This window comes from Bison bison, unplaced genomic scaffold (assembly GCF_000754665.1).
Source record: "Bison bison bison isolate TAMUID 2011002044 unplaced genomic scaffold, Bison_UMD1.0 scf7180017864134, whole genome shotgun sequence".
NCBI lineage: Eukaryota > Metazoa > Chordata > Mammalia > Artiodactyla > Bovidae > Bison > Bison bison.
The window spans coordinates 7,091,147-7,112,958 of NW_011494706.1; the positions used below are offsets into that span (position 1 = coordinate 7,091,147).

At 40.8% G+C, this 21,812-nt stretch overlaps 1 protein-coding gene across 2 annotated transcripts in view; it reads left to right on the top strand.

The window, feature by feature from the left end:
* Positions 1-1,688: 1,688 nt before the first annotated feature.
* The window catches only part of PEX1 (peroxisomal biogenesis factor 1), a 75,922-nt gene continuing 55,798 nt past the window's right edge, over positions 1,689-21,812 (top strand). Inside the window, exons 1-5 of one of the 2 annotated variants that reach the window (XM_010839791.1) lie at positions 1,689-2,521; positions 4,814-4,897; positions 16,949-17,063; positions 17,162-17,928; positions 19,755-19,874. In XM_010839791.1, coding sequence (XP_010838093.1) covers positions 17,431-17,928; positions 19,755-19,874 — 618 coding nt within the window. In that variant the 5' untranslated portion in view covers positions 1,689-2,521; positions 4,814-4,897; positions 16,949-17,063; positions 17,162-17,430. Of the gene's footprint in view, positions 2,522-4,813; positions 4,898-16,948; positions 17,064-17,161; positions 17,929-18,492; positions 18,846-19,754; positions 19,875-21,812 lie in introns of those variants that run through there. The other variant, XM_010839792.1, reaches the window with a different exon arrangement.

Consider the following 21,812-nt stretch of genomic DNA (forward strand, 5'->3'; position numbering starts at 1 on the left):
CGGTCATTTGTTAATTTGATTGAACTTCTGGAAAAGGGGCTCCTTTCTTTACAGTGTGTCCTTTTTTTCCCTCTTCCTGAGTGTCCAGGGGCTCTGTGGTCCAAGTGAAAGATTTTTGACATAAAAATGGACTCAGAACATTAGTCTGCAAAGTTTACTAAATGCAGCTAAACATATGGGTCTGCTTACCACTTTAAAAAATATATATATATATGTTGATTTGGCGGCATCGGGTCTCAGTGGTGGCACGTGGGGTCTTGCTTGGGTCACGCAGGATCTTCACGGTGGTGCACTGACTCTCTAGTTGTGACGTGTCGGCTCAGAGCACAAGGGCTCAGTAGTTGGGGCTGCGGGCTTAGTTGGCGTCTTGGTTCCCTAACCAGGGACCAAACCCGTGTTCCCTGCATTGCAAGGCAGATTCTTAACCACTGGACTACCAGGTAAGTCCCTGGTGACTACCTTTTGACCAAAGGAATATGTGAAGTATTTTTCATATTTCACAAAGTTGATTTTTCCCTTTTCCAGGGAGTTGGTGAGTTGTTGTTTTTGTTTTTTTTTTTTCAATATTGCAGGGCATGTTTCCTTATTTAACGTCTGTGATTTTAAAAGTTTCTTCATATGAAGTAGGAGAATTGATCTGGATTAAAAGTCACTGACTCTGATATCCCAGACTCTCATCCTCTCAGCTCATGTAGTAACAGCTGACCCAGTAACTGAAGACTTGACTCCAGATCTGGGGCTCTTTCTGCCATATCACACTGTTCTCAGTGGAAAGATTTTGTCAGCCAGACAGGTTGGACTCTCCTGTGGAGAATTGCGAGAAAAATTACACAACTAAGTGATAAACGATGATTTCTTATAAACAAAGTTTTAATAAATTTAAAGTACCTTATATTGCCTTGGAAGTGGCCCCAACATTCCTTGAAATTTCTCCTACTAAAAGACATACAATAAGCAGTCCATAGCTAGTTTTGAGAGAATAAAATTTGATGTAAATAAATGAATTTAATAATTTAAACTTAATAAATTTATTTTGATTTAAGTGAATTTAATAGGTGGCAGTAGTGGTAAAGAACCCACTTGCCAGTGTAGGAGATGTAAGAGACAAAGGTTTGATCCTTGACCCTTCCCAGGGTCGGGAAGATACCCTGGAGGAAGGCATGGCCACTCCAGTATTCTTGCCTGGAAAATTCCACGGACAGAAGAGCCTGGCAGGCTACAGTCCGTGGGGTTGTGAAGAGTTGGACACGACTGAAGCGACTTAGCACAGCACAACAGTACTAAAACTTCCTGAGATGTTAAGTGTTAATGGCTATTAGTGAAGCCCTTACTTTTTATTAAAAATGATCTATATGTGAAAATACTTACAATAACAAGGATAAGTGGGGGAAAAGGAGACTAAATCATAACTGTAATACAACAGTTAACTTGTGCGTAGAAAAAAGGGTTAGCCAGGAAAGACCAAATCATGTCACATGGTTGATAATTCACATGGGAAGATCAGTAATTCCTTTTATATATTTTCCAAGGTTTATGTACTTTCTAATATTTCTGTAATAAGTTTGTAATTTTTTTAATCATAGAAAATGGCTTTTAATCCTTAGACGTACACTTACATATTTTATATAATTGCTATTAATAATTTATATAATTGATATTAATGAGAATAAATTTTATACTTTGCTTTTTTGACTTATAAATATGTTTCCATAGTTCAAGGCTTAAAATTACTTAAGCTGAATAATATAAAATTTCTACAATGCATAAAAGAAGCTATTAACAGTAATCTCAGGAACAGGAATCAGCCCTCACATTGTATGTCTTTATACTTTCTGTGCTTTTACCATGTGCTTTTATTACTCATCTAATAAATAAATGCTAACGCTTTTTATTGATTACGTGTTTCTACTTATTTACCTATTCTTTACTAAAGTAGTAAATTTATAGCTTGTTTCCATACTGCTAGACATATAAAGATGGCCCTGAGTTTTCATAATTACAGAAAATACTGCAGGGATATGTTCTGGTGTGGTTTTTTCTTTGACTCATTAATCCTAAATAAGTCAAAGGCTATCTCAGTTTGCTGGCTCCCTGCTGCTGTTGCCGCTATGAACTCTGGAGTGGCTGAATCAGTTTATCCTGCCATTAAGGATATACAGGTATTGGTTTCACCCATAGTATCGTCACATTAGGAACTGGAAATGATTACAGCTTTAAATGCTGTGATGAAGGTGGTCACAGAGAGCTATCAGCTATCTATAGAACTCTTTTTGTACATGTGCATTGCAGTTGTAGTTTATCTTTTCTGTGAATCCAGAGAAGCGTATAAAAACTTTCAAAACCTTTCTCCCCCATTTCTTATTTCTTGAATAAATAGAATCAAGCTATAGAAGTAGCCTGGGGTCACCAGCCTGCATTCTTGAGCTGGGTGGAAGGCAGACATTTTAGTGATGAAGGTGAAAATGTGGCTGAAATTAACAGACAAGTTGGTCAGAAACTTGGACTCTCAAATGGGGCACAGGTAAGCACAAACTGTGATGACAGTGACTTTTTAAAATGTTATATAGCAAAAGAAGTAAAAGTTCAAATGTAGGTCTTAGGGAGGTAAGATGACACCTAACTTGTGAGCTACTGCAACCAGCATAAGATATCCAAGTTATGCATACTACCTGTCACGTGCTCTGTTAAGTCAGCGTCTAATAGTCTCCCATGCTCACTAGCTGATTTTCTAGTCTACCTTTTATTGTACTCAGTTTCCAGGTTCCTGAATTTGTTCAGTTATTCTTTATGAATTATTCAGTTTTACTTACTATGCTTAAATTGTAAACTCCAAAGCTTAAGGACTCATGTCTGTCTCCACTTTATCATATTCACCAGTTTATGTTTTTAAATATTTTAAACTGCAGAAGTAACACGTATTCAGTACAAATATTTTACAATCGAAAGTAAAAAATGTTTTTCCCTTTCTCTAACCCCAGCCTCGGAATGAGTGTGTACTGTGGGGTCTCACTAGACCGTTAGGAGTTAAAGAAGGAGATCATACATATTTTCTGCAATTTTCCCCCCACAAACTGTATCAGAGATCCTTTCCATATGTTAAGATAATATGCATTGAGCATCTCTGTATATGTATGAAATGAAAAACTTTTTTTCTGGTGGGGGGGCCACAGTGGAGCACGTGGGACCTTAGTTTCTCTACCAGGGGTCAGATGTGTGGCACCTGCAGTGCAAGCATGGAGCCCTAACCACTGGACTGCCAGGGAATTCCCAGAAATGAAATAGATTTTCAAAACTGAATCGCCAAGTCTAGGGTGCCACACATATACAAATTTGATAGATGGGGCTAAATTGCTTTCTATTACCAGTTTCTCATGAGGCTTCCCAGGTGGCGCTAGTGGTAAAGAACCCACCTGCCGATGCAGGAGACTGTAAGAGAACTGAGTTCCATCCCTGGGTTGGGAAGATCCCCTGGAGGAGGGCATGGCACCCCACTCCAGTATTCTTGACTGGAAAATCCCATGGACAGAGGAGCCTAGCGGCTATACTGTCCATAGGGTCGCACAGAGTCGGACATGACTGAAGCGACTTAGCATGCACACACCAGTTTCTCAAAATAAGTTTTAACTTATTTTGAACACAGGTTAGTTTTGTTCACGTGCATTTCTGATAATGAGAATAAGCCACTGATGAGAAATCCATGGGCCTAGCAGTAGTCTCTTGCTTACCTTAAATTTTTGCTGGAATCTTCAAACTTTAGCACCAGAGTAGCCTTACAAATCACTGACTTTGCTGCCTTGTTCTACAAACGTAGGGAAATGGACTGTTTTGCCCAGGTTTCCATAGCAAGTTATGGAAATAACTAACATAATTCTGCTCTCTGTGTACATGGCACTTCTCTTTGGGAAATATCCGAACCCTGAACAGGCCTGCTTGTTTTTAATTCCCATCTGCTCTAAAGTGAATTTGCTGTCTAATTTGCTGCACGTTCCCTGTATGGACTGCAGCGGCTCCACTAAGGCACTGTGCCCCCGTCATTGATGGGGGCAGGAAGTGGACTGGCTTGACCAGACACCAGCTTCTCGCTTTATGCCTCCTCAGAGTCCCGCCTTTCGAGTGGTGTATGTGGGAGGCGCCGAGGGCAACAACTGGGGAGCGGGCAAGACGCTCGGGGAAATTCTGCTCCAACCCACAAAAGCGAGAGGGAGCATTTACTCCTCGGGGGCTCTTACTCCTCTAATCCCCAGAAATGCCCATAGAAGTGGAAAGAAAGTGAGTGGATTCCAGATTCCTGAGAGACACTAACCTTCCTGTGTCTCTGTAGACTGGAGTGACAGAGTATTTATTTCACTATATTTTAGCTGTGAATGATTATACTTCTGAATAATTCTAAATGATTGGTTCTGATCTCTATTTCAGTGTGTGACTAACTTTTCCAGAAGCACCATGGCTTGAAGTTTGTTGCGGAACATCTAGAAACAATAGTATTTATATACTAGATCAAGCCTTGACTTGATGACATCATTGTTTTTCTTCTATTTTTTAACTTACATTTTTTTCTTTAAATGGTTATGTTTATATTATTTTTTAAAACGTGTATTGTGCTAGGATGTATTTCCCTTTATTTTATAGTTGTGAAATTTTTTTTCTAAAATGCTGAGTATATCAGCACCTACCTAAGAAGAGCTTGATAAATATTTGTCAAATAAAGGACTACACACACACGTGACTACAGAGCTAAAAGAGAGAAGTTCCTATTTTCCAGGGATATTGAAAAGTCTTTTAATGGTAGTTTTATCCTTTAATTTTTTTCCAGGTGTTTCTCAAGCCTTGTTCCCATGTGGTGTCTTGTCAGCAAGTTGAGGTGGAACCCCTGTCAGCAGATGATTGGGAGATACTGGTAAAGAAAACAAAATGAGCACTATCCAAGTTTAAGGTCAAACTGCTTCAAAATATCAGTGTCTTGTATGTTTTTTTGGAGTATAGTTATTTACAGTGCTGTGCTAATTTCTGCTGTGCAGCAAAGTAACTCAATGATGCACATGTATACATTTCTTTTTGTTCCCGTCCCTTATGATTTACCCCTAGGAGATTGGATACAGTCCCCCGTGCCGAACAGTAGGGCCTTGCTGTTTATCCATTCTGTACGTAATTTGCATCTGTTAGTCCCAGATCCCCAGTCCTTCCCTTGCCCTCCGCTGCCCCTTGAGCAACCACAGGTCTTTTCTGTCTGTGAGTCTGTTTTTGTTTAGTACATATGTTCATTTTGTGCCATATTTTAGATTCCACATGTAAATGATATCGTATGGTGTTTGTCTTTCCCTTCCCGATTTACTTCACTTCGTATCCCATAGCTAGTTGCATCCACGTTGCTGCACATGGCATTGTTTTGTTCTTTTTTACAAAAGAATGAAAGCAGTATCCTGCTGTATATGCACACCGCATCTTTATCCGTCCAGCAGTTGATGGGCGTTCAACTTGTCTCCATGTCTTGGCCGTTGCGAACGGTGCTGCTCTGAACACAGGGGTGCGTGTATCTTTTTGGATTATAGTTTTGTCTGGATATATACCCAGGAGTGGGATTGCTAGATCATATAGTAGTTCTATTTCTAGATTTCTGGGGAAACTCCATACTGTTTTGTTGGCTGCACCAACTTAGGTTCCTCCCAACAGTGTAGGGCGGTTTCCTTTTCTCCACACCCTCTCCAGTGCTTGTTACTTGTAGACTTTTTAATGATGGCCATTCTGACTGGGGTGAAGTGATACCTCATTGTAGTTTTGGTTTTGGTTTCTCTAATAATTAGTAATGTTGAACATCTTTTCGTGTACCTACTGGCCATCTGTATGTCTTTTTTGGAGAAATGTCTACTTAGGTCTTCTGCTTTTTTTTTTTTTTTGATTGGCTGTTTTCTTGAATTATATGAGCAGTTTATATATTTTTGAGATTAAGCCCTTGTCAGTTATATCATTTTGCAAATATTTTCTCCCATTCCTTAGGTTGTCTTTTTATCCTTTTTTTTTTTTCCCTGTGCAAAAGTTTGTAAGTTTGATTAGGTCCCATTTGTTTATTTTGTTTTTATTTCTGTTGCCTTGGGAGACTGATCTAATAAAACATTGGCACAGTTTATGTTAGAGAATGCTTTGCTTGTATTCTCTTCTAGGAGTTGCATGATGTCGTATTTTGTGTTTAGATCTTTAAGCCATTTTGAGTTTATCTCTGTGCATGATGTGAGGGTGTGTTCTAACTTCACTGATTCACATGCAGCTGTCTAACTGTCCTAGCACCACTTGCTGAAGAGACTTTCTCCCATTTGATTTTCCTATATTCTTGTTGAATATGAATGGATTAATGGACCATAGGTGTGTGGGTTTATATCTTGGCTGTCTATTCTGTTCCACTGATCCACATCTCAGGTTTTGTACCAACACGCATTGTTTTGTTTATGGTAGTATTGTCTGAAATCTGGGAGACTTACGCCTTCTGCTTTGTTTTTTTCCCTCAGGATTGCTGTGGCACTTCTGGGTCTTTATGGTTCCATATAAATTTTTGGATTATTTGTTCCAGTTCTGTGAAAAATGTCATGGGTAATTTGGTACGGATTCCGTGAAGTTTGTAGATTGTTTTGGGTGGTATTGCCATTTAACAATATTAATTCTTCCAGTCCAAGAGCATGGGATGGCTTTCCATATCTTTGAATTCTCTTTAATTTCCTATATTAATACTTCATAGTTCTCCACGTCTAAGTCTTTCACCTCCTTGGTCAGGTTTATTCCTAGGTATTTTATTTTGGTCCAAGTTTAAAAGTATTGTTTTCTTACATTTCCTTTCTGATACTTCACTGTTAATATAAAACAAATGCAACTGATTTTTTTTTATCTTTAATTTATTCATTTCTTGACCACAACTATAACAATGCTGAGTTTTTCATATTTCCAAAGTAATGCTTCATCCATTGCCATGTTATCGTATTCCAAATTACTAAGTAATGTAGAACTTGATTTTTGAGTGTTAATCCTGTATGCTGCTACTTTGCTGAGTTCATTCATTAGATCTAGTAGTTTTTGTATGGAGACCTTAGGGTGTTCTGTATATAGTATCATGTCATCCGCACATGGGCTTCCCTGGTGATAAAGCATCCGCATGCAGTGCAGGAGACACAGGAGACTAGGGTTCGATCCCTGGGTCAGGAAGATCCCCTGGAGGAGGACATGGCAACCCACTCCTGTATTCTTGCCTGGAGAATCCCATGACCAGAGAAGCCTGGAGGGCTACAGTCCCTGGGGTCACAAAGAGCTGGACACAACTGAGTGACTGAGTAGGGATGCATTTACATATAATGACAATTCAACCTCTTCCCTTCCAATCTGAATACCTTTTATTTCTTTTTCTGTCTGAGTGCTGTGGCTAGGACTTCCAGTATTATGGTGAAGAAAAGCAATGAGTAGGCATCCTTGTTTTGTTCTGGATTTTAGCAGGAATGCTTTTGGCTTTTTACCGTTCAGGGTTACATTGGCTGTGGGTTTGTTGTAAAAGGCTTTTATTATATTGAGATATGTTCTCTCAGTACCCTCTTTTGAAAGAGTTTTTATCACGTTGTTGCTGTTCAGTCGTGAAGTCGTGTCTGACTCTTTGCAACCCCGTGGACTGTAGCACACCAGACTTCCCTGTCCTTCACTATCTCCTGGAGTTTGCTCAAATTCTTGTCCAAGTCAGTGATGCTGTCTAACCATCTCATTCTCTGCTGCCTGCTTCTCCTTTTGGCTTTAATCTTTCCTATCAGGGTCTTTTCCAGTGAGTCAGCTCTTCGCATCAGGTGGCCAAAGTATTGGAGGTTCAGCATTGGTCTTTCCAATGAATATTCAGGATTAATTTCTTTTAGGATTGACTGGTTTGATCTCTGGTAGTCTTAAGGGTAGTCTCAAGAGTCTTCTCCAGCACCACAATTCAAAAGCATAAATTCTTTAGTGCCCAGCCTTCTTTATGGTCCAACTCTCACATCCATACATGACTACTGGAAAAACCATAGTTTTGCCTACACTGACCTTTGCAGCAAAGTGATGTCACTGCTTTTTACTCTGCTGTCTAGTTTTGTCACAGCTTTCCTTCCCAAGAACAAGCATCTTTTAATTTCATGGCTGCACTCACCATCTGCAGTGATTTTGGAGCCCAAGAAAATAAAATCTGTCACTGCTTCTGCTTTTTCCCTTTCTGCTTGCCGTGAACTGATGGGACTGGATGTCACGACCTTAAGTTTTTGTAATGTTGAGTTTTAAGCCAGCTTTTTCACCCTAACTTTCTGCAATTAAAGGAATATCATCTACATACTCTGAGGTTGTTGATATTTCTTCCAGCAATCTTGATTCCAGCTTGTGATTCATCCAGTCCAACATTTAGCACGATGTACTCTGCATATAGGGCTTCCCTCGTAGTTGAGCTTGTAGCTCAGCTGCAATGTAGGAAACCCTGGTTTGATTCCTGGGTTGGGAAGATCCTCTGGAAAAGAGAGAGGCTACCTACTTCAGTATTCTTGGGCTGGTGACTCAGTCAGTAAAGAATCTGCTTGCAATGTGAGAGACCTGGGTTCAATTCCTGGGTTGGGAAGATCACCTGAAGAGGGCATGGCAACCCACACCAGTATTCTTGCCTGGAGAATCCCCAAGACAGAGGAGCCTGGTGGGCTGCAGTCCGTGGGGTCACTAAGAGTTGGAAACAACTGAGTGACTAAGCACAGCCAGCAGCACTCTGCATATAAGTTAAATAGGCAGAGTGACAATATACATCCTTGTCATACTCCTTTCCGAATTTTTAACCACTCTGTTGTTCCACATCCAATTCTAACTGTTGCTTCTTGACCTACATTAAAGGTTTCTCAGGAGGCAGGTGAGGTGGTCTGGTATTCCCATCTCTAAGAATTTTCCAGTTTGTTGTGATCTACACAGTCAAAGGCTTTAACATAGTTAATGAAAGTGAAAAAACTGAAAGTTGCTCAGCTGTGTGTCTGACTTTTTGCAAATCCAAGGAATTCTCCAGACCAAAATACTGGAGTGGGTAGCCGTTCTCCTCTCTAGGGGATCTTCCCAACCCAGGGATTGAACCCAGGTCTCCTGCATTGCAGGTGGATTCTTTACCAGCTGAGTCACCAGGGAAGCCCTAGTTAATGAAGCAGAAGTAGATGTTTTTCTGGAATTCCCTTGCTTTCTCTATGATTCAACGAATATTGGCAATTTGATCTCTGGTTCCTCTGCCTTTTCTAAACCCATCTTGTACACCTGGAAGTTCTCAGTTCACGTACTGTTGAAGCCTAAGCTTGAAGTATTGTGACCATAACCTTACTAGCATGTGAAATGAGTGCAATTGTACAGTGATTTGAACATTCTTCAGCATTGTCTTTCTTTGGGATTGGAATGAAAACTGACCTTTTCCAGTCCTATGGGCGCTGCTGAGTTTTCCAAATTTGCTGGCATACTGAGTGCAACACTTTCACAGCATCACCTTTCAGGATTTGAAATAGCTCAGCTGGAATTCCATCACCTCCCCTAGCTTTGTTGTTAGTAAAGCTTCCTAAGGCCCACTTGACATCACACTCCAGGATATCAGACTCTAGGTGAGTGATCACACCATCGTGGTTATCTGGGTCATTAAAAACTCTTTTGTATTGTTCTTCTGTGTATTCTTGCCACCTTGTCTTAATCTCTTAATCTCTTCTGCTTCTGTTAGGTCCTTACCCATTCTGTCCTTTATTGTGCCCATCCTTGCAGGAAATGTTCCCTTGATATCTCCAGTTTTCTTGAAGAGATCTCTAGTCTTTTCCATTCTATTGTTTTCCTCTATTTCTTTGCACTGTTGGTTTAAGAAGGCCTTCTTATCTCCCTTGGCTATTTTCTGGAACTCTGCATTCAGTTGGGACTGTCTTTCCCTTTCTCCTTTACTTTTTGCTTCTCTTCTTTCCTCAACTCTTATAAAGCCTCCTCAGACAACGTCCTTGCCTTCTCGCATTTCTTTTTCTTTGGGATGATTTTGGTCATGCGTCCTGTACAGTGTCACAGACCTCCATCCATAGTTCTTCAGGCACTCTGTCTACCAGATCTAATTACTTGAATCTATTCAAGACCTCCACTGTATAACCATAAGGGATTTGACTTAGGTCATAGCTGAATGGCCTAGTCATTTTCCCTACTTTATTCAATTTTAGTCTGAACTTTTATGCAATGAGAAGTTGATGATCCAAGCCACAGTCAGCTCCAGGTCTTGTTTTTGCCGACTGTATAGAGCTTCCCCATTTTAGTTGAAAAGAATATAATCAATCTGATTTCAGTATTGACTGTCTGGTGACGTCCATGTGTAGAGCTGTCTTTCTGTGTTGTTGAAAGAGGGGCTTTGCTATGACCAGTGTGTTCTCTGGATGAAATTCTGTTAGCATATGCCCTGTTTCATTTTGTACTCCAAGGCCAAACTTGCCTGCTATTCCAGGTATCTCTTGGCTTTCTACTTTTGCATTCCAATCCCCTATGATGAAAAGAACATTTGTGTGTGTGTGTGTGTGTGTGTGTGTGTGTGTGTTAATTCTAGAAGATGTTGTAGGTCTTCACAGAACTGGTCAACTTCAACTTGTTCAGTATCAGTGGTTGGGGCATAGACTTGGATTACTGTAATGTTGAATGGTTTGCCTTGAAATGAACTGAGATCATTCTGTCATTTTTAAGAGTACACCCAAGTACTGTGTTTCAGACTCTTGTTGACTGTGACAGCTCCTTCATTTCTTCTAAGGGATTCTTGCCCACAGTAGTAGATGTAATGGTCATCTGAATTAAATTCTCCCATTCCCATCCATTTTAATTCACTGATTCCTAAAATGTTGATGTTCACTCTTACAATCTCCCGCTTGACCATATGCAATTAACCTTGTTTCATGGACCTAACATTCCAGATCCTATGCAGTATCGCTCCTTAAGCATTGGACTTTACTTTCACCACGAGACACATCTACAACTGGAGTGTTGTTTCCACTTTGGTCCAGCTGCTTCATTCTTTCTGGAGCTATTAATAATTGCCCTCTGCTCTTTGCCTAGTAGCATACTGGACACCTTCCAGACTGTGTCACGTCTTTTTGCCTATTCATACTGTTCATGGGGTTCTCACGGCCAGAATACTCCAGTGGTTTGCCATTCGCTTCTCCATTGGACCACTTTTTGTCAGAACTCTCCACTGTGACCCATCTGTCTTGGGTGGCCCTGCATGGCAGGACTCTTAACTTCATTGAGTTATTCAAGTCCCTTCACTATGACAAGGCTGTGATCTGTGAAGGAGTGTTAAACTTTGTCAGATTCTTTTTCTGGGTCTGTTGAGATGACCATGTGTTCTTTTGACTTTTCTTTTGTTTCTGTGGTGTGTTACATTGACTGATTTCCATGTGTTAAACCATCCTTGTGAATTTGGGATGCATCTCAGTTAGTAGTGGTGTATGATCTCTTATGTGTTGTTGGATTCAGTTTGCTAATATTCTGTTGAGAATTTTTGCATCTGTAGTCAGCAGAGATACTGGCCTGTGCCTTTCTTTTCTGATGTATCTTTGTCTGGTTTTGGTATCAGGATGATGGTGGCTGTGTAGAATATCTTTTGGAGTGTACCCTCCTTCTCCATCTTTTAGAAGAGTTTGAAAAGGCCCAGTATAAATTATTCTTGTATGTTTGGTAGAATTCACCTGTGAAGCCGGCTGGTCCTGGACTTTGGTTTGTTCTTTCTTGTTCAGTCGCTAAGTCATGTCCGACTCTTTGTGACCCCATGGACTGCAGCTCACCAGGCTTCCCTGTCCCTCACCATCTCCCAGAGTTTGCCTAAGTTCATGTCCACTGAATCAGTGATGGCATCCAACCATCTCACCCTCTGTCACTTCCTTCTCCTCCTGTCTTCAGTCTTGCTCAGTATCAGAGTCTTTTCCAATGAGTCGGCTCTTCACATCAGGGGGCCAGATGTGAAGAGAGCATCAGTGCTTTCAGTGAATATTCAGGGGTGATTTCCTTTAGGATGGACTGATTTGATCTTGCTGTCCAAGAGACTCTCAAGAGTCTGCTCCAGCACCATAGTTCAAAAGCCTCAATTCTTTGGTGCTCAGCCTTCTTTATGGTCCAACTCTCATATCCATAGGTCTTCCCTGATAACTCAGTTGGTAAAGAATCTGCTTGCAATGCAGGAGACCCTGGTTCAATTCCTGGGTCAGGAAGATCCACTAGAGAAGGGATAGGGTACCCACTCCAGTATTCTTAGGCTTTCCTTGTGGCTCAGCTGGTAAAGAGTCATTGGGAAGACCCCCTGCAGAAGGGAAGGGCTACCTGTGCCAGTATTGTGGCCTGGAGAATTCCATGGACTGTACATAGTCCATGGAGTCTCAAAGAGTTGGACACAACTGAGCAACTTTCACTTTCACTTTTCTCATATCCATACATGACAATTGGAAAAACCATAGCTTTAGCTACATGGACCTTTGTTGGCAAAGTGCTATCTCTGCTTTTTAATATGCCGTCTCGGTCTGTCATAGCTTTTGTTTGTAGGGAGGTTTATCACTACAGATTCTATTTCACTTTCAGTGATTGGTCTGTTCAACTGATCTATTTCTTGATTCAATTTCAGTGGGCTGTATGTTTCTAGAAAGTTGTCAATTTCTTCCAGGTTGTGAAATTTGTTGGCATATAATTTGTTTTTGTATTTTGGACATGTTGTGCAGCTTTCAGGATCTCAGTTCCCCAGCCAGGGATTGAACCTGGGCCATGGCAGTGAGGAGCTGCAAGTCCTAACCACTAGATCATCAGGGAGTTCCCCGCATTTAATTGTTCACAGTATTCTCTTATGGGTTTCTGTATTTCTGCAGGATTTGTTGATTTGTCCTTCTTCCTTTCTTACTGTCTTTATATAGGTTCTTTCTCTTTTCTTAGTGAGCCTGGTCAGAGGTTTGTCAATGTTGTTTACCCTTTCAAAGACCAAGCTCTTGGTTTTCATAATGTTTTCTCTATTTTTTTTTTAATCTTGATTTATGTCCTCTCTGCTCTTTATTACTTCCTTCCTTCTACTAACTTTAGGTTTTGTTTGTTCTTTTTCTAATTCTTTTATGTGGTAGATTAGGTTGTTTGAGATTCTTCTTGTTTTTTGAGGAAGACCTTTATTGTTATGAACTTCCCTCTAAGAACTGCCTTTGCTACAGGCCATAGATTTTGTATTGTGTTCTGACTGTACTTGTCTCAAGGTATTTTTTAACTTCCTTTTGATTTCCTCATTGGTTTTTTAGTAGCATGTTGTTTAGTCTCTACGTAATCTTTTCCTCATTCCTTATCCTGTGGTTGATTGGTAATTTTGTGCCATTGTGGTTGGAAAAGATGCCTAAAATACTTTCTATACTCTTGAATTTGTTGAGGTTAGTTTATGCCCTACTGTGTGGTCAGTCCTAGAAAATGTTCCATGTGCACTTGAAAAGAATGTATATTCTACTTTGCTGCTGCTGCTGCTAAGTCGCTTCAGTCGTGTCCGACTCTGTGCAACCCCAGAGACGGCAGCCCACTAGGCTCCCCCGTCCCTGGGATTCTCCAGGCAAGAACACTGGAGTGGGTTGCCATTTCCTTCTCCGATGCAGGAAAGTGAAAAGTTAAAGTGAAGTCGCTCAGTCGTGTCCGACTCTTCGCGACCCCATGGACTGCAGCCTACCAGGCTCCTTCGTCCGTGGGATTTTCCAGGCAAGAGTACTGGAGTGGGGTGCCGTTGCCTTCTCCGTATATTCTACTTTGGGGGCATGTGTAACTGTTCTGTTGGGTCATTTAGGATTCCTGTTGCCTTATTGATTTTTTGTCCAGATCTGTTCTTTGATGTGAGTGGGCTGTCAAAGTCTCCTGCTATTATTGTCTTGCTGTCAGTTTCTCCCTTTATGTCTGTTGTTGTTTAGTCACTAAGTCGTGTCCAACTCTTTCTGACCCGGTGGACTGTAGTCATCCAGGCTCCTTCTGTCCATGGGATTTCCCAGGCAGAATACTGGAGTGGGTTGCCATTTTCTTCTCCAGGAGATCTTCCCAACCTAAGGATTGAACCCACGTCTCCTGAATTAGAGGCAGATTCTTTATCACTGAACCACCAAGGAAGCCCTCATGTCTGTCAGTATGTGTTTTATATATTTGGGTGCTCCTGGATTAGGTGCATGTATGTGGACAAGTATAACATCTTCTCGTATTGCTCCCTCTACCATTATATGTTGTCCTTTATCTTTCTTTATGGCATTTGTTTTTAAGTCTGTTTTGTCTGATGTTAAGTATTGTAATTTCTGCTTTCCTTTTATTTCCAATACATGAGATATCTTTTTCTGTCCCCTCACTTCTAATCTGTGTCCTTTGCCATAAGGTGGGTCTCATATAGGCTGCATACTGTAGGGTCTTTTTTTTTTTTTTAATCCAGTCTGCCACTCTGTCTTTTGATTGGAGCATTCAGTCCATTGACATTTAAGGTAATTATTGATACATATGTATGTATTGCCATATTAAACCTTGTTTTCCAGTTGATTCTTTGTTTTTCTTCCTCTTTCTTTTTGTGGTTTGATGGCTTACTTTATGCTTCTTTTTGGGTTTTGTGCCTTTATTTTATGTTTTTGATTTGTGACTGCCCTGTTTTTTAAGTATGTTAACCCTTTTGTGTATCTGCTTGCTTTAAACTGATAGTCATATCTGCTCAAACATATTCTAAAAAAAAAAAAGAATGTGCATTTTCTTACTGTCCTTCCCCACATTTTATGATTTTGATGTCCTTTTTTACATCTTCATGTTTATCTTTTTGCTGTTGCTTGTATTTATCATCACTTTCACAAATAGATTTTTTCCTTTTTTTTGGATATTTATACTAGCCAGCTTAAATGATTTACTTTCCAGTCATGATTTCTCCCTTTCTATATCTCCTTGCTTCTTTTCTATTTAGAGATCTTTTAATATTTCCATAGTTTTACTATTGGTGTATTCATTTAGTTTTTGCTTGCCTGAGAAATTCTGTATTTTTCTTCTTATTCTAAACAATAATCTTGCTGGATAGAATATTCTAGATTGCAGAATTTTCCCTTTCAAGACTTTAATTATATTTTGCTGCTCCCTTTTGGCCTGCAGTGTTTCTGCAGAGAAATCAGCTGATAGGCTATGGGGGTTCCCTTGTAATTAACTCTTTGTTTTTGTCTTGCTGCCTTTAGAATCCTCTTTAACTCTTGCCATTTGTATTATAGTATGTCTCGGGGTAGGTCTGTTAGGATTCATATTGTTTAGGATCCTCTGCGCTTCCTATATCTGGACATCTGTTTGGTTCTTTAGGTTTGGGAAGTTTTTAGTCGTAATTTCTTCAAATACACTTTCAATCCCCTTTTCTCTTCTCATGGAAAACATATTACACATAGATCAATGTACTTTATATTATTATCCAGTGGGTCTCATATTGCTTTAATTTTTTTCATTTGGCTTTCTGTCTGCTGTTTCGTGTAATTTCCTTTGTTCTGTCTTCCAGATCACTTATTCCTTCTTTTGCATTATTTATTCTGGTATTCATTACCTTAAGCTCAACTTTCGTCTTGGCAAATGAATTTTCTAACTTTTCTTGGCTCCTTATAGGCCCTAGTTCCTTTTTATAGCAGTTTGCATTTCTGATGATAGCCTTTCTTAATCCCCTTAGCATTTTCATTACCTCTCTTTGAAGTTGATGTCTATTAGACTGACGAGGTCTGTTTCACTGTTCCTTTAGGGGAATTCTCTTGGGCTTTTAGTTGGGAGTAGTTCCTCTGCTGCTTCATTTTACTTATATTTCTCTTAGTCTGTGAGTTTAGGAGAAACAGTCATCTACTGTAGCCTTGGAGGACTGTTTATATGTGAGGGCGTCCCTGCATAGCTTGTGTGGATATAACACTTCTTTGAGGGTTGTTTTCGGTTTGAATGCTTGCTGTCTCTTTTCTCTGCATGTGCTGTCCATTATCCACTTGATAAGGGGTGTGCAGGTGCTTGGCCCACGCACAGTCCCAAAAAGGCAAGAGCAGCAGTCGGTGCTCAGTCATGGGACCCTTGGTGGTGGCAGTGCCTGCCGCCTGCTGCGGTCTGCAGCTACCTCGAGTCTGAGGTGGTAGCGGCCGCTTGTGCCTACCCCGGAGCTCGTGTAGGTGGTGCCCTGTCATCTGAGAGCACACAGAGGGAGAGGAGTTCTGTGGAGATCCTGCGCCTCTCCTTGCATGCCCCCTAACAATATCACCCTACCTCTCTGGTGGGCCCAGGCTTATCCCCTTATTCCCTTGATTGGGGCACGTGACATGCTAGTCCCCTTGGGCTGTCCATACTGCCAATCCCAGTCCTCTCCCCAGTTCTGCCTCTGAAGCCTGAGCCTCGGCCCCCACCTGCCTCCGTGGATGAGCATCTGAGACTGGGCAGGGCCTGGTGGCAGTACTGACCATCTGTGCGGGTCTGTCTCTACATTGCCCTCTGTAAACCAGTTGCTATGCTTTCTGAGACTCCAGAGCCCCTCTCCTCTGTCCACACTGATCGCTCCGCCTGTGACAGGGCTTCCAAGCGAGGAGAAACCTTTCCCCTCTCTTAGCTCCTGTCCAGATTCCTTTCTCTCTGTCTCTTTTTTTCTTTATTTTGTCCTTCCCAGTTAAATGGAGATTTTTTGCCCCTTGGAAATCTAGAAAATGTTCTACCAATGTTCACTAGATGTTCTGTGAGAACAATTGCACATGCAGATGTATTTTTGATACATTTGTGGGAGAAGGGGAACTCCCCATCCTACTCTTCCTCCATCTCGATCTGACCCCCCAAAATATCTGTGTCTTTAGATTTCTCTTCTCTGAGTGGTATTCTAAACCAAGTAGGTTTGCTTTATAAGAAAGAGTTGAGGTTTCCTTTCTAAACATGAAATAGACAAAACATAAAGGGAACTGACCTTTTTGTTTATTTCTAGGAGCTGCATGCTGCTTTCCTTGAACAGCACCTTCTAGATCAGATTCGAATAGTTTTTCCAAAAGCCATTTTTCCGGTCTGGGTTGATCAGCAGACTTACATATTTATCCAGATTGGTAGGTGCTGTTGTAACACTTTCTGTCATACTCTTCACTGTCGCATTGACTCCAAAGCAGAGGTCAGTGCACACTAATGACCCTTGTTTTCTGTACAGCTGCACTGATACCAGATGCTCCTTATGGAAGGCTGGAAACCGACAGCAGACTCCTGATTCAGCCAAAGACCCGCCAAGCCAAAGAGAGTACATTTTCAGAAGCAGAGGATATACCTGGGAAATTTCATCATTATGGAAGAGACCAAAAAGGATTGACAAAAGAACTTCAAACCAAGCAACTTCAATCAAATACTGTAGGAGTCGCTGGGTCTAAAGAAAGAGAATCAGAGGGTAGAATTGACTCATCATTTATCCCAAGCTTATGGACTATGATAGGAAGCATTTTCTCTTCTGGGTCTGAGAAGAAACGAGACACATCCTGGGGGTTAACTGAAGTCAATGCTTTCAAAAACATGCAGTCAGCAGTTGTTCCTCTGGACAATATTTTCAGAGTATGCAAATCCCAGCCTCCCAGCATGTGTAAGGCATCAGCAACTTCTGTGTTTCACAAACATTATGCCATTCATGTATTTCCATGGGACCAGGAATATTTTGATGTGGAGCCCAGCTTCACTGTGACCTATGGAAAGCTAGTGAAACTGCTTTCTCCAAAGCAACAGCAAAGTAGAACAAAGCAAAATGTCCTGTCACCTGAAAAAGAGAAGCAGATGTCAGAGCCTCTAGATCAAAAACAGGTTAGCCCAGACCATAGTCACAAAGCTGGCAAGGCCTGTGTGCTAAAGGTAGTCTGGAATGGACTTGAGGAACTGAAGAATGCCATTAAATACACCAAAAACTTAGACGTGCTTCATCTTGGGAAAGTCTGGGTTAGTATAAGTCTTTTTTTAAAAAATATTGTGTTAGTTGCTCAGTTGTGTCCGACTCTTTGCAACCCCATGGACTACAGCTCACCAGGCTCCGCTATCCATGGAATTCTCCAGGCAAGAATACTGGAGTGGGTAGTCATTCCTTCTCCAAGGGATCTTGCCAACCCAGGTATTGAACCTGGGTCTCCCACATTGCAGGCAGATTCTTTACTGTCTGAGCCACCAGGGAAGCCCCAAATTGTACTATAGTTCATTTACAATGTTGTTTGTTTCTGGTGTGTAGCAAATGGGTTAGTATAAATCTTAGAAAATAATTTTATGTTGCTTGAACTTGCCCAAATTTTGAACTAAAATATTATAATATTTTATGCACAAGTTGAAAACCAGTGTAATAAATACTATTTAAAGTCCCCCCTCCTCTAGTCTTCTCTGGTGGCTCAGATTGTAAAGAATCTGCCTGCAATGCAGGAGACCAGGGTTTAATCCCTAGTTTGGAAAGATCTGGAGAAGGAAATGGCAACCCACTCCAGTATTCTTGCCTGGAGAATCCCATGGACAGAGGAACCTGGCCGGCTACAGTCCATGGGGTCACAAAGACTCGAACACGACTGAGTGCCTAACAACAACAACAGTTCCCGTGGGGACACATTTCTGATTGGAGGGTAAAGTCCTTGTTTGGATAAGGTTTGTGTGTGTTTCTGGCTAATAATAACTTGGACAGGTAAAGCTAAGATAGGTACAGGCCCAGAGAGGTCAAAATTACCTGCCTGGGGTAACAAGTCAGTAAGTAGAATAAGATTCAAACCCTGGCAGGCTGACTCTTGAGTTCATGCTTCAAATGGAGTGCCCTACGAAGCCTCACATCTTTAATGCCTGAAGATTTGCTTCCACCTTCTTGAAAGCAAAGGAATCTCTTGGTATGTACTGGGGGAAATGCCCAGTGTAGGGAGAGACCCACGGCGTGAGATGACCGGGGTTCAGAGGCACCCGGAAAGCTCCTTGCCCTGCTGGTATTGTTCCTTTACTGTGATGGAGAGCGAGAGTAGCGCACCCAGCATTTCCCCTCCTCATCCCAACTTCAGATGCTAATTTTACAGGAAATGAGTCACCAGCCTCCTTTATTTTAACCTAATTTTGAAGGAAGATTATTGGAACAGGGAAGAACAATGGAAAGGAAAGGGAGTCTCCTTAGTAGGTTTCTTTTACTCTCACAGTTTGGACTGTGACCTTGAGGTCAGTGACTTACAGGTTGTGATCTCTTCAGCCTACATCATTCTTAAAGCTCCAACCGTGCCTCATATTTTCTGTTATCTCTAATCTCTTACTCAAGAAGGTCCCACTGCATCTTGAAAATCATATTGTCTGAACTTGTTAATGGACCTGTCTGTTTCTGCTAATCGTTCTGCCATTAGGCAGGAAGCACTGTTATTTCCTTGATGTTATATGGTGAGGATGGGGTGAAAACGTGGTGACCAAGTCCTGGAGACCAGGAGAGACGGCGGTGAGGAGCCTGCAGTTGCCACTCTGCGGTCAGGCTGGGAGTGTGGCCAGTGAGAGGTGGCAGTTAGCTGCCACCAGGAGCTCAGGCTGCCTTAACCTGAGAGACCAAAAGTGATCACCTTCTGAAGAGGACGTTAAAGAAACAACTGTAGGGAAAAATTGAAATGTTAGTATTAGTACCTGAATGCCCACCTATACTGTCAGTCATGGCAGTATCTTATCATTCACCTGAGTTGATAGGAATTAATATCAGTATTTATGCTGTGGAATATTTCTTAATCAAGATTTTAACATTTATATTTTAAATTCACTTTTATATATTTCAGATTCCACATGACCTGAGAAAGAGACTAAATATAGAAATGCATGCAGTTGTCAGAATAACTCCAGTGGAAATTACCCCTAACATTCCGAGATCTCTAAAACTACAACCTACAGAAAACTTGGTGAGTTCACATTTATATGTTATATCATACTTATTTTACATGCATTGTAAAATTTCTAGCTGCTTTAGCTAAATAATAAGAATGTACTCCTTTATTCTAGAAGGGCAAAGAAGTCTTATTGCCTTTTGGTTTTATTGTGATAAAATACATATAAGATAAAATGCTGTTTTAACTCTTTAAGTGTGCAATTTAGTGCCATTAAGTACATTTATAACATGAAACCATCACTATTTCTGAAACTTTCCCATGCCCTGAATAGAAACTTTGTGCCCATTAGGCAGTCACTCCCCACCCTTTCCTCCCCCAATTCTCAACTGCGATCAGTCTCTGAATTTGCTTATTCTAGATCTTATATTAAGTGAAATCATACAATATTTGCCTTTTGTGTCTCTGTTATTTCATTTAACGTGTTGTCAGGGTTTATCCACACTATAGCATATATCAAACTTCATTCCTGCTTATGGCTGCATAGTATTCCATTGTATGTATATATACATGTTGTTTATTCATCTGTTGATGGACGCTGGGGTTATTTCTGCTGTTTTTTGTTTTTTTTTTAAACTTCTGATTAATGCTGCTGTGAATATTGATACACAAATATTTGAGTTTCAGCATCAGTCCTTTCAATGAATATTCAGGACTGATTTCCTTTAGGATTGACTAGTTTAATCTCCTGCGGTTCAAGAGACTCTCAAGCATCTTCTCCAGCATCACAGTTTGAAAGCATCAATTCTTTGGCACTCAGCCATCTTTATGGTCTAATTTTCTCATCAGTACATGAGTAGTGCAAAGACCCTAGCTTTGACTATACGGACATTTGTCAGTGAAGTGATGTCTTTGCTTTTTAATACAACTGTAGGTTTGTCACAGCTTGCTGCCCAAGAAGCAAGCTTCTGATTTCATGGCTGCAGTCACTGTCCACAGTGATTTTGGAACAGAAGAAGAGAAACTGTCACTGCTTCTACTTTTTCCCCATCTGTTTGCCGTGAAGTGATGGGACCAAATGTCATGATGTTAGCTTTTTGAGTGCTGAGTTGTAAGCCATCTTTTTCACTCTGCTCTTTCACCTTCATCAAGAGGCTTTTTAGTTCCTCTTCACTTTGTGCCGTTAGGGTGGTATCATCTGCATATCTGAGGTTGTTGATATTTCTCCCAGCAGTCTTGATTCCAGCTTGTAACTCATCCACCCCAGTATTTTGTATAATGTACTCTCTGTATAAGTTAAATAGTATACAGCTTTGACGTACTCTCTTCTCAAGTTTGAACCAGTCTGTTGTTCCTTGTAAGGTTCTAACTATGGCTTCCTAACCCGCATACAGGTTTCTCAAGAGACAGGTAAGATGGTCTGGTATTCCCATCTCTAAGAATTTTCCAGTTTGTTGTGATCGGCTTTCCCATAGTCAGTGAAGCAGAAGTAGTTTTTTTTCTGGAATTCCCTTGCTTTGTCTGTGATCTAGTGACTGTTGTTCCTCTGCCTTTTCTTTCTTTTTTTTTTTTAATTTTATTTTATTTTTAAACTTTACAATATTGTATTGGTTTTGCCAAATATTGAAATGAATCCGCCACAGGTATACACGTGTTCCCCATCCTGAACCCTCCTCCCTTCTCCCTCCCCATACCATCCCTCTGGGTCGTCCCAGTGCACCAGCCCCAAGCATCCAGAATCGTGCCTCAAACCTGGACTGGCGACTCGTTTCATATATGATATTATATGTATTTCAATGCCATTCTCCCAAATCATCCCACCCTCTCCTCCTCCCACAGAGTCCAAAAGACTGTTCTATATATCAGTGTCTCTTTTGCTGTCTCGTATACAGAGTTATTGTTACCATCTTTCTAAATTCCATATATATGCGTTAGTATACTGTATTGGTGTTTTTCTTTCTGGCTTACTTCACTCTGTATAGTAGGCTCCAGTTTCATCCACCTCATTAGAGC